General features: G+C 49.6%; 1 protein-coding gene across 1 annotated transcript in view; it reads right to left on the reverse strand.

Moving 5' to 3' along the window:
• PRKDC (protein kinase, DNA-activated, catalytic subunit) overlaps nucleotides 1-13,327 on the reverse strand; it is a 2,818,033-nt gene that overhangs the window by 2,608,479 nt on the left and 196,227 nt on the right. The window contains exon 10 of the mRNA XM_086965729.1: nucleotides 12,552-12,709. Coding sequence (XP_086821855.1) covers nucleotides 12,552-12,709 — 158 coding nt within the window. The remainder of the gene's footprint in view (nucleotides 1-12,551; nucleotides 12,710-13,327) is intronic.

Raw genomic sequence — 13,327 nt, forward strand, 5'->3', positions numbered from 1 at the left:
CAAACGCAACCCACGCAGGATGTCGAGATTGTCTTCGGTGCGGACCGGCAAGGTCTGTGGAACTTCTCCTTTGCAGGGAAGTTGGAACAATCCTGGAGCAACCAGGAAAGCAAGTTGAAACAAAGGATTGTCTTCTTGGGGGCTCACTAGCCAACGGACTAGGAACCGCAAAGACGAGTCGAGCTGAAATGCATAAAGCAGGCTCACGGGACACTCAAGGAGTGTGGGCCTCTGAGCTTCAGTGCAAAAGGTGCTCGGGGCTGGGGCTTCAAGCACCCCAATGCACAACATCGGGATACCTGGGGAAGTCGGTGCAGGTAGCAAAATGCAGGATGTCCAGGAGTTCCGGCCCCACATCTCTTGTGTCCGCCATGGGTCTCAGCTTTGCTGTGAGCGAAGATCAGGGTCAGAGATGTCTGGAAGTCTGTGTCCTGTGTCGCAGATTCTTCAGGATCCGGTGGGAGCCTCGAAAATTCAGACCAGCAAAGATGCTGTTGGTGCCTGTTTGAACAGGGCCGTCATTCCTTGACCACAAGGGAGATTTCTTCCATCTTCCAGTCGAAATGGAATGTCATGTCGAAGGTCCAGGATATATGTTGCAGAGTTTCTTCCAGGGTAATCTAAAGTCCTAGGGACTCGGGTTCTATACTTCTAGTAAGTTTAGCGGTTGGACTAACTCTAAGGTCCCTCCTATGGGTGGCCCTGGGGTGGGAGTGGTTACACCCCTTCCCCTTTGTCCAGTTTCACGCCAGAGCTGGGGCTGAGTGACCCAGCAACCGGTTTGAACTGGGAAATGCATTGAGCACCTAGTGTGCCCCAGGCAGTGTCTAGAAAGCATTCACTGAATACAGTCCTCCCTGCCCCAATACACAAAGAGCCTGTCTGGGGAGGTGCAAGCACCTCCCTGGGCAGGAAACCTATTGTCCAGGCCTCCCCAGCCGGAGTTTTGTCCAGCAGTATGAGGCCAGACTCGTGTCTGTGGTAGCAGCATACATTTTGTGATGCTGAGGCTCTGTTTAACTTTTACCGGGTAAACCAGTAACTACATGTCTTCTCCTTCTAGAAGGGTGGAATGCTACGCCCACCACTAGAACTGGTGGGGGGGTAGTATTTCAAAGTGTTTGACACCTTACACAACATGTTTTGATAAAGCCAAACCAAAGTTAGCATTAACCACAAGGATTATAATGCACTTAAGAGTATATGATATGGCTATATCATAGAACAGCTATAAGGAGATGGTTCCGAAAGCTGCAGAGGGGCTCAGCTCATGCTAGGGCACCCTCTCACATAAAACCAAGCACTCTACCTCCAGGATTGTCGAGGTCTGCCTTGGGAGTGGCTTATAGGTGTATATGTGTCTATATAGGTATATAGATATAGGTACACTATATCTAAGTAAGAGGTGATTATACAACCTTACCCAGGCTGTGTGAACAGACCTGTGGTGTCAGTTTGGAAGGCAAACCAGGGGTGGCACAATACATGCTGCAGCCCTTGGTAGGCCTAGGGTGCACCTATGCCCTGGGTACCTAGGGTACACTATACAGGGGCTCACAAGTGTGACCCAGTAACCAATCTGGTATGTACCTAAAGTACATGGTATCAATTTAGAGAGAGAACAGCTGGGCTGTGGGCCGGATTAGTAGGTCCACAGCCACACTAAAGTCGAAAAACCAGAGAATCACAGCAAAAAGTGGGGGTAACCATAGGTAGCAGACCCTACTCTCCTACAGGGCTGTCTAAAGGAGCAGGTCGATACGAGAGTGAGTATGGCGGTCCGCCAAAGTGTGAGTATATTGTTCCAGACAGGGATACCACACCCTACATGCATCGCAGAGACCCAGGGCAGAGGACCAATCAGATAGACGCTTTGCAGAGGCAAGATGGGACGCCGAGGGAGTACCTGTCGTATCGCGGGAGGGTTACATAACGGCATTGAAGTCGCCTCCGCTAACTGTCAAACCCTGTTGAAAGGTGGAGACTACAAGTGTAAGACAGTGAAGGGCAGAAGACGTTGTGGCGGGGGGATGTATACACACAGGAGATTAAAAGATGCCCTTCGCTCTTGCCCTTCAGGGCCACATAGCGGCCTTGGTTGTCCGTCTCAGCCTGCGCCAAGGTAAAGGGAAGCCCCTTACGAAGCAGTATGGCAACCCCCCGGGAGCCCCATGCAAAACCAGAGTGCCAGACCCTGAAGAACCCATACCGGGCGAGGAAGGAGCAGTATGTGCCCAAAAGGTGTGTTTCCTGTAGAAAAAGCATATCCGGTGCATGTCGCTGCAAAGAACTGCAGTACGTTTTATGCGGCCTAGTAGGCCGCTCGGCTCAGGAGTGGTTCGCCGAGTTGGCTGCAATCTTACAGCACACTACTGTGGGTAGGGGGCCAAAGCAGGGCGATGGGTGCTCCAATCCTCCTCGAAGTTAAACCGGAGCACAGTGGAGGGGACAGGGGATCGCTTCCTATGGCCAGCAGGATTCAAAGGCAGCTGTTAACGGGCAGATGACGGAGGGGGTACGGAGCACTCCTAGAGTGCGACCGCCATCTTGATGCCTCAGGCCCTCTCTCTCTCTTCTGATCACTATCAGCTGTGACTTTTATAGTCCAGAGCAGACTGCTCACACCTCTTTATGCCTCTTTGTGGGTGCACCAAACTGGAGATGAAGAGCATCACACTAGACAAAGGCTTATTCTGGACACAGGCGACATGAAAGGAGAAATTATCCAAACCAGGTCTATAAGGGCAGATAGAGAATATACATCCATGTCTGCAAATCCTGCATAAAATTGGGCACTGTTTACCCACTTGTTCCACTTCCAAGGTCTCCTTGACCAATGAGGGGGAGCTCCACAGAGTACCTGGAGGAATACAGTGCAAATGGAGAGGATGTCTGCCTGAAAAGCCAGCTTAGCAGAGGTGACTGGACATCACCTGGAGGTTAGTCAGGAGGAAGAAGGGTTTTCCTGGGCTGAAAAGCCTGGAGATTCTTGCCTGGAAGAAGATGGAAGAAGCAAGCCATCAATGCAGGAGGAACAGACTACTGGAGTGGACAACAATAGTTGGTCCCTGATGTTATGGGTCCATCCATCAGACTTGTGAACAGCATGTCTACTGTACATCTGATTCTGAATCAGTCACTGAAGCTAAAGGGAAATAATTGTGGAACTGTTGAAGTGTGCCCGAGCAGATTCTTCAGTCGACCTGGCTGCTGCAGCCATAGCACTTACTGATGTGTGCCTAAGCGGTCTGCGCTACTGGGTCAGGGACCAGCCCTAACTTGTGGCACGTGCTTATGTGCCTGACGTGACTCACCTAGGTAGATGTGGCACTTGCCCGTTTCCTATTGAGTGGTCTATAGAACTGAAAAAGAAACTTGTTAATCATCGCACTCAACCATGTGTGCCGAACTGAGTAAGATTTTGGTTAGCCCCAGCAACTTATCAATTGTGTGAAAGAGCAGATTATGCCACAGGAAGTGAAAGTTGCTAATATGAGGCACCTGCAAATGTGCTGAAGCAACTGAGAGGCTGCCTAAGCCACTATCCCAATAAGAGGTCTGCCTTCTGAAGACAACCACACACTGCCTCAGCCTCCAGGACACTGCCTCAGCCTCCAGGACACTGCCATGGAGCCCGCACCTCAGTCCTAGGAAAGAAAAAGCTGCCTGGCCTGAGATACACCAGTGCACCGCCTCACTAGCAAGGGAGAAATACAGACTGAAGAGTAAGAGGGGTAAGATATGGTGCGCTATTACTGCTAGAGACTGGAAACCAAGGAAAGAGGGGTGGGTGGAAGGGTACAGTCTTTCCTGGAAGTATAAGTCACATGACCATAACCCAGGTATTTGATTGTGTTTTGTGTAGTGTGTTGTATTGAGTTTTATCTTGTAATAAAGTACTTTATGTTTATAAAGATAAGCACTGGGCTGAACAAACATGTTATTGTGCTGTTGGGTCTCAGTCGTGTATTGAGGCTATTGCACACTGACACTAACATCCCTGAGAAGCCTGGATCTGCTTGCCATTGTTACCACAAAAAAATCAAGGACTGGGGGGGGTTGTACTTGGCCCAGTTTGCAAAGCTATAGTAAGACAGACCATGGAACATCAGAGACAAGCTACCCTAGCCCTTGCTGCAGAGGCCTAGTCGCCACTGCTTACCCCAAGGCCCCCCGAAGGGAAGAGGACAATCCTATTTAGGACACTTTTTTCCTTGTTTCGAAGATTTTCACTCACTCACTTATGTGAGACATGATTCAGAGGACAGTAACACAGCATAACACAATATGTGAACTAAGACCAGAAAATCGGTCAGATGTTAAAAAGAGCATTTCTAAAAAGGAATTCTGAATATCAATGATCTAGATATTACCAGCCAACACAGGGGAATCTCTATGTTGCTTCAATTAAGTAGCAATGGAAAAAAAAGGTCAAATAATGTATTAATTCATATGGAAATATAAACGACAGAATGAACTGCCACGTCCTTCCGCATGGAATTGTATGCTACACAATACCAAGAGGACTACATACTGATGACAGGCCATTGCCACTGAATATATTGACATAATGAAAATTACGAATCCGCCCAAAAGTAGGATCGCTGGAATTCATTTAAACAAATATTTTCTACTTCAATTAAAACTTTTAGCGGCATTCCAGAGAGTTGCACCTTGGAGGGTGACTCTCCGACCGCCAAGAAACATTCTTTGTTCTAGGCATAAAGAGAAAGGTGGATAAAGCTAAGGTGGGAATGCTGGGTAGAACATAGCCAGCATTCTTACTCAGAATGTAAGCAAACAAAAATAGGGAGAGGCTTAATCAGATATTTCAACAGTAAGAATTTCCAAGAGGAGTTGGAGTTTAAGTAGAGAAAGTGGAGTATCCGTAGTGGCAGTATCGTGCTATAAGGGTCATGTAATATAGTGTTATTGCAAATTCTACTTACCAGTATGCATCTGTTCTTGGCATGTAGGGCTGCTGACATTCATATCTGTGCATAGATCACCGCCTAGTGTTGGGTCCGGATGATTGCACATTGTTGTCCTGGAAGAGTCTTCGAAGTATCACGAGATAGGTGGCTCCTCCCCTGGACTACAGTGCGCATGGGCATCGCCTCCATCCCCAGATTGTTTTTAGCCATTGGCAGAGATGGAGTGAAGTATGTGAGTGATGCCCATGCTACGAGCATATATATATATATATATATATATATATATATATATATATATATATATATATATATATATATATATGAAGACTGCAGCTGCTACAGGCGCCGGGGAGGAGGGTGGGCGATATGAATGTCAGCAGCCCTACATGCCAAGAACAGATGCATACTGGTAAGTAGCATTTGCAGTTCGAGGCATGTGGGCTGCTGAATTCATATCTGTGCATAGAATACATAGCAGTCCTCCCATTATTGGCGGCCGCCCGTGCCAGCTGCAGCAGTCTGAAAAAGTGTTTTGAGAACAGCCTGACCAACAGCTGCCTGCTGTTTGGAGTGCACGTCTACACAGTAATGTTTAGTGAAAGTATGTGTGGTAGACCATGTGGCTGCTCTACAAATATCTTCTAAGGGAATGTTACCTAGGAAAGCCATAGAGGCCCCCAACTTTCTGGTGGAGTGGGCTCTTGGTGGAATTGTGAGAGTGCGTTTAGCCTTAGCGTAACAGATCTGAATGCATTTTACAATCCACCTATCGATCCTAGCTTTGGAGATAGCGTTTCCCTTGTGGTGTGAGGCAAATGCAACGAAAAGTTGCTTGGTCTTACGAAAATCTTTTGTCCTGTCAATGTAGTACATTAAGGCTCTTTTAACGTCAAGGGTGTGGAGCATCCGCTCCGCCAGCGACTCTGGGTTTTGAAAAAACACTGGCAACTCAATTGTCTGGTTCATGTGGAATTGAGATACAACCTTGGGTAAGAATTTAGGGTTAGTGCGGAGCACCACCCTGTTAGCGTGTACTTGGAAGAAAGGTTCTTGAATGGTGAGCGCCTGCAACTCACTAACCCTCCGTAGCGATGTAATTGCTACTAAGAAAGCAACCTTCCAAGTCAGAAACTGAAGCTCACAAGAGTGCAGTGGCTCAAAGGGAGGACCCATCAGCCTTGTAAGAACCACATTGAGGTTCCATTCCGGAGCTGGTGGTGTCCGTGGTGGAATGACCCTTTTGAGTCCTTCCAGAAAAGCCTTAATAGCAGGGACCTTAAAAAGTGATAGGTGTTGCCTATTCTGGAGGTATGCTGCCATTGCAGATAAGTGAATGCGGATGGAAGAATACGCCAAATTACATTGGTACAGGTGGAACAGGTAACAAATGATGTTCTAAATGGAAGCATCTAGCGGGTCAATATCGTGGTTTACACAGTAAACGACAAACCGCTTCCATTTAGCCGCATAACAAGCTCTAGTAGTGGGCTTCCTTGCCTCCCGAATGATGTCCATGCAATCTGGGGGAAGATTGAGGTAGCCAAACTCTAGGACTTCAGGAGCCAGATCGCCAGGTTGAGCTGTTGCGGATCTGGGTGCTGAATGTCGCCATGGCTCTGCGTCAGAAGGCTGGGAGTGAGATGAAGCCTTTGATGCGGTACCACGGAGAGTTCCAGAAACGTGGTGTACAATGGTTGGCGAGCCCACGTTGGAGCAACCAGGATGAGAGTCATCGAGTGCTGCCTGAGTTTGCGTGCCACCAGCGGTATCAGAGGTGCTGGGGGAAAAGCGTACGCAAATCTGCCTGACCAGTTCATCCACATCGCATTGCCCTGCGATTGCGGGTGTGGGAACCTGGCGGCGAAGCTTTGGCATTTTGCGTTCTCCTTTATGGCAAACAGGTCTATCTCTGGATGACCCCACTTTTGGAAGTACGGTTGGAGTACTGATGGATGTATCTCCCACTCGTGCATCTGGTGGCTGTGCCTGCTGAGCAGGTCCGCCATCTGGTTGTCCTTGCCCGGGAGATGCTCTGCCATGAGGAAGATGTTCCTCTGAATGGCCCACTTCCACATGCTCTGAGCCAGATGAGACAGCTGCGGAGAGTGTGTGCCCCCCTGTTTCTGAATGTAGTACATGGCCGTCATGTTGTCCGTCCGGATCAACACGACCTTGTTGCACAGATGTACTTTGAATGCCTTCAAGGCCATGAAGATTGCCATCAGTTCCAAAACGTTGATGTGCATCTTCCTTTGCTGTAGTGTCCATAGTCCCTGCACTGTGTAGTGGAGTACATGCGCTCCCCATCCCTGGAGAGAAGCGTCCGTTGTCAGGATAATCTGTGGCACAGGCTCCTGGAACGGTCGGCCCTTGCAAAGGTTTTGTGGATTCCACCAATGCAGAGAGTTGTACGCCCGACCGCTTACCAACACTAGGTCTGTCAGTTGCCCATGAGCCTGAGTCCACTGACGTGCTAGGCACTCCTGAAGCGGACGCATATGTAGTCTCGCGTGCGGGACGATGGAGATGCAGGAGGCCATCATGCCTATCAACTGCATGAACACCTTCGCTGGAAGCGAGTGCTGAGGTCTGAATCGTTGGATCAGCGTTTGGATACTGGCGATTCTCACTGAATTTGGCTGCGCAGTGGCTGCCAGAGTGTCTATTGTCGCGCCCAGATACTGCCGTATATATGGGCGGGTTGGAGATGGGATTTTGGATAGTTCAGCGAGAATCCCAGATCGTGCAGGAGATGAATGGTGCGGGACACGTGGTCGGCGCACTGCTGTTCTGACTTTGCCTGAATGAGCCAGTCGTCCAGATAGGGATAGACGTGGACGTTCTGGCGTCGTAGATGCGCCGCCACAGTCGCCAGGCACTTTGTAAAGACTCTTGGCGCTGTGGTGACCCCGAAAGGCAGAACCCTGAACTGGTAGTGCTGGTCTTGAATCGTGAACCTGAGATACTTCCTGTGGGAAGGATGCAGGGGGATATGAAAGTATGCATCCTTTAGATCCAGCGTAGCCAGGAAGTCCCCCTGTCGAAGCAGAGGGAGCACCTGCTGTAACGTGAGCATATGGAAGTGCTCCGATAGAATATACCAGTTGAGGGGCCTGAGGTCCAGGATGGGCCTGAGGGATCCGTCCTTTTTGGGGATCAGAAAGTACAGAGAGTAAACCCCTGTTCCCCTTTCTTGCAGTGGGACGAGCTCTATTGCCCTTTTTGCAGCATGACTTGAACTTCCTGCTGCAACAAGTGCAAGTGCTCGCCGGACATAGGACGGTTTCTTGGAGGTATGTTTGGTGGAGTGGAAGTAAGTTCCAGACAGTAACCGTACTGGATAAGAGATTTGACCCACCTGTCCGTGGTGATGGATTTCCACGCGGGCAGGAACTGCTGGAGTCTTCCCCCGACCGGTGTTGTGTGGTCGGGGGGCAGTGACAAGGCGTCACTGTTTGTTGGCGGTGGAGGACCTGGAGCTGTTTCCACGTCCCCTGCCCTTGACGTTGTTGCCTCTGAAGCCACCTCTACCCTTGTTGGTGTATGACGTTTGGGTATTGCTCTTATAGTACTGTGTGGATTGTGATGCCTGACCCCTTGAGGTGCCTCTGTTATTGGAGCGGCGAAAGGAACCACCCCGAAACTGCTGAGACTGGAGGGCCCCCATAGACTTAGCAGTGTCCGTGTCTTTCTTCATTTTTTCAAGTGTCGCATCCACCTCGGGGCCAAACAGGTGGTCAGGATTAACTGTTTGGTTCAGGATGGTTGTCTGTATATCTGGTTTGAAGCCTGATATTCTAAGCCATGCATGTCTCCTCAGCAACACGCTAGTGTTGATCGCCCTGGAGGCGGTATCAGCCACATCCAGCGCACATTTGATGGAAGCGTTGGTGATCAGCTTCCCCTCCTGAATCAACATTTCACCTGCCTCCTTGTACTGATCAGGTAAGTGCTGCAGAAGTGTTTCTAGGGTGTCGTAATGTGCCCTATCGTAGCGTGCAAGTAGGGCCTGCGTGTTTGAAATGCGCCAAATATTAGCTGCCTGCGCAGCAATTCGTTTCCCTGAGGCTTCAAATATTTTTGACTCTTTGTCTGGGGGAGGAGCGTCACCCGTGGTTTGCGAGTTCGCCCGCTTACGTGCGTTGGATACAACCAAGGAATCCAGTGGCAAGTGTCCCTTGATGTACGTTGGATCCGAGGGCGCTGCCTTGTATTTTTTGTCAATGCGAGGATTGATGACTCGCGCCCGAGTGGGCTCCCTGAAAACCTCTGGCGCGTGCTTCAACACTCCCTTGAGCATAGGCAATGTCTTGACTGACTTTTCAGCCACTGAGAAAGTGTCAAACAGAAAATCGACATCCACAGGATCTGAATGTAGGTCGACATCATGATTAGCTGCAGCTCTCTCAATCAGAGCGTTGAAGGCTGCAGAGTCCTCTGTTGGAGAAGTCTTTGCTGCAAAAAGCTGCGGTTCATGACCCGACTGAGGGTCCTCAGGGTCGCCTCCGGCAGACCAAGGTTCATGTACCTCCTCTGGATCCGAGTATGCTGGATAATTGTACTCGTCCTCTTCATCTCCGTCACCTTCCCCAGCGTTTGAATGCGTCGGTGAAAGTTCCAAATTATGTGGAGATGCAGGCTCTATAGGGGCAGAAGTACCCGCAGAGTCCTTTTTATTTTTGAGTGGAATACGATAATGTTCCAACTCCGTGGTGATCTTCCGTTTGAGGAGGGAGAGCTTCCCGGTGTTGGCGTCGATGATAACCTCTCGACGCTCCTCATCTGCGAGTGGTTTGAGCCGAGGCTTCGGCACTACCAGTGACGCCTTGGGCGTCGACACCACCTTCAAAGGCACCCCGGCCCCATGCTTCGGAGTGAAAGCCTTCAGCGTCGTCTTCGGCGGCAGCGTGAAGTGGATAGGCGTTTGCGCCTTTGCCGGCTTCGGTGTAGGCTTCGGCACCACATCCTTCGGTTCGGGAGCCACAGCGTCCTTCCGAATCCGCTGCAGGGACTCCACGACCTTTTTTGTTAAGGCCGGGGAGGGCTGGACCGGCTCGAGCGATTTTCCCGAGTCCGGAGTCGGGTCGGCGAAAGGCACGGTCTTCGGAGCCGACACCTCACCATCCTTGGCCTTGACGGCCGGAGTCGGCGCAGCCAGAGCTTCGGCGTCGTCCCGACGCTTCTTCGGAGCCTTCTTCGGGTCATCGGCCTCGACCCCCTTCGGCGCCGACGCGGCCGCGTCGGTCGTCTTCGCCTTCGGCTTCGACACCGGTTTCTTCGGGTCGGCCATCTTGGCGTGGCAGGGTATACTCAGACATGAGTCCCTTTCTCACTGCTCCATCAGGATTCAAGCAAGCCGGGCCGAAGAAGGCTGAAATGCCAGAAACCGGTCCCCGGTAGCTTGTCTCCTTTCTGGTGAAGAATTGGCTTGGTAGTTTAGTCTGCCCTGTTCCCATGATGCACTGGGCCAGGGACAGACTGATTTGCATAGCCAGGTTCTGAGCTGGGATGGGGCAGTGAGATAAATAACGGTGATGGATCAAGCCCTGATCTTTGGACTGGGTAAGAGTGGTCTGTTTAACTCAGACACTCTGTTCATCACCACCCCCTTTTCTAAATCGTTTTTGGCCACTATAGGTGTGGCAGGGTATACTCAGACATGAGTCCCTTTCTCACTGCTCCATCAGGATTCAAGCAAGCCGGGCCGAAGAAGGCTGAAATGCCAGAAACCGGTCCCCGGTAGCTTGTCTCCTTTCTGGTGAAGAATTGGCTTGGTAGTTTAGTCTGCCCTGTTCCCATGATGCACTGGGCCAGGGACAGACTGATTTGCATAGCCAGGTTCTGAGCTGGGATGGGGCAGTGAGATAAATAACGGTGATGGATCAAGCCCTGATCTTTGGACTGGGTAAGAGTGGTCTGTTTAACTCAGACACTCTGTTCATCACCACCCCCTTTTCTAAATCGTTTTTGGCCACTATAGGTGTGGCAGGGTATACTCAGACATGAGTCCCTTTCTCACTGCTCCATCAGGATTCAAGCAAGCCGGGCCGAAGAAGGCTGAAATGCCAGAAACCGGTCCTCGGTAGCTTGTCTCCTTTCTGGTGAAGAATTGGCTTGGTAGTTTAGTCTGCCCTGTTCCCATGATGCACTGGGCCAGGGACAGACTGATTTGCATAGCCAGGTTCTGAGCTGGGATGGGGCAGTGAGATAAATAACGGTGATGGATCAAGCCCTGATCTTTGGACTGGGTAAGAGTGGTCTGTTTAACTCAGACACTCTGTTCATCACCACCCCCTTTTCTAAATCGGCCATCTTGGCGTGGCTCTTGCTGTTGGCCATTTTGAATTTTTTTAGACGTTGAGGCCTCTGGAGCCTTCTGTCCCACTAGTGCGACTTTCACTTTCGGTTTCGAAACCGTTGGTGTGGACCCCGATGGCTTCACTTTCGTTGTCTTCAACGGGAGTGGCACCTCAGAAATGCCCGTGGCCGGGCCCGGAGGCGAGGCCGTGGGACGATTAACAAGGTCTTGGGTAAGGCCCGAAGGCGATCCCTCGACCTGGGCCGTATAGTGGGGGTTGACCCCTGAGTCAGTTTGAGGATGCTCTTCCTCTGAGCTATCCTCCATGGTGGCAATGGCCCCATCGTCGTCCCCTACTTCACCGACGACTTCATCAAACTCTTCGTCTCCCGCGTCGTAGTTTTCTTCCTCCGACGCCGGGCTAGAGTCCGAAACTTGAAAAACATTGTCGTCTCCAACGTCTTCTTCGAAGAGGTTGTCTGGCGGGGGCGCTGATAACTGGGCCTGGAGTCTAGCGGCCCGACGAAGCTTGGGAGTCTTCTTACACCGGAACTTTGAGCAGGCCTCATCATGGTCCGGCGACAGACATTTGTTGCACACTGGTTGCACGTCGAGGTGTGAATACTTTGAGGTGCACACCGGGCACCTCTTAAACGGAGTTCGTTCCATGTCTGGAGCGTCGTGTAGGCCCGTCCGCGCCGACAGCACGCGGAAGGGCAGCAAGAGTTCGGAGCTGAAGAACAGTCAAACCCGAACGAAAAACGATACCGACGCCAAGCCTAAAGACCTTTTGGTCTCAAGTTAGGAAAGTTAAACAACTATCGATTCCGACAAAGGGAACCGAAACACATCTGAACCCAATGGCGGAAAAAAACAATCTGGGGATGGAGGCGATGCCCATGCGCACTGTAGTCCAGGGGAGGAGCCACCTATCTCGTGATACTTCGAAGACTCTTCCAGGACAACAATGTGCAATCATCCGGACCCAACACTAGGCGGCGATCTATGCACAGATATGAATTCAGCAGCCCACATGCCTCGAACATATATTTCACATAATTAGTAGCATAATTTCCCAACCTTCATTCCCTTATTTTTGTGACTCTGGAAAATCCAGTTTACATAACAAGGGTGTGCTAAAACGAATCTAATTTACAGTTCATATTAAGACCACGAATACAAACAAAGCCTTAGCAAATTATGGAAAACCAACTAAGAAAGATAAAGCAGACAATCAGTAAACAATTGTCACTACAAACACCTTAGATGTGAAGCTTACATGTCAATGCTGTGTTATATGTATCAACAGTTTAACATACCTGTTTTAGAAAAGAGTCTAATGCTGAATGGCTTATTTTCTTCAGTTCAGGATTCGTGTGCCCAGACCACTTAGAAATTGCCTCGAAGAGGGAGTAGCAATTATCCATCAGAAAAGTGCTGAACTGAGCTGCATGCAAGGTAAATAACTGCAGGCCAGCTGTAAGGAAGGAACGTACACAAGGAATGATACATACATGAGCACTTTTCTAAAAAGTCTTACAGTATTCAGACCCCACAAATTAATGGAAAGCACACGTCTAGCTCCCTTGGCTCCCTATAAAGCTTTCTACTTTTTGATATCTAAATCATCAAATTAAAAATCGGGAACGTGAAAAAGAGAAGGAAAACCGGTACAATATCTGGTGCGCCAAACGAAGTGAGCAGCATTAGCTACTGTGGGTATGCCATGAGGACAGACTCATCTGTACACTTTTTACCCTAGAAATGGAAGGGTATCAAAACATTGCAATAGTTAATCCTGAAAGTCGTTCTATAGAGGATCAAAAACACATTCTGTCACACAAAATAATACAGCCTATTGGTTAAATTGGACACATGCTGCCTGATGCAACATTGTGTTCTCTGAAAATACCACTCTCTTTAAAGCAGTTTAAGTATAACTCGCAAGTTCAACACTAGTCCCAAATGTCATCAAGAGGATATGTGAATTCACAGAACATAATGATACACTGCAAAAAGCTTTTATTTGGAATACCAACAATGATACTGAATTAAAGAATGGAAAACATTCAATAGTTTTTTTCTGAATGTATGA

This window comes from Lissotriton vulgaris, chromosome 4_1 (genome assembly GCF_964263255.1).
Source record: "Lissotriton vulgaris chromosome 4_1, aLisVul1.2, whole genome shotgun sequence".
Classification (NCBI taxonomy): Eukaryota; Metazoa; Chordata; class Amphibia; order Caudata; family Salamandridae; genus Lissotriton; species Lissotriton vulgaris.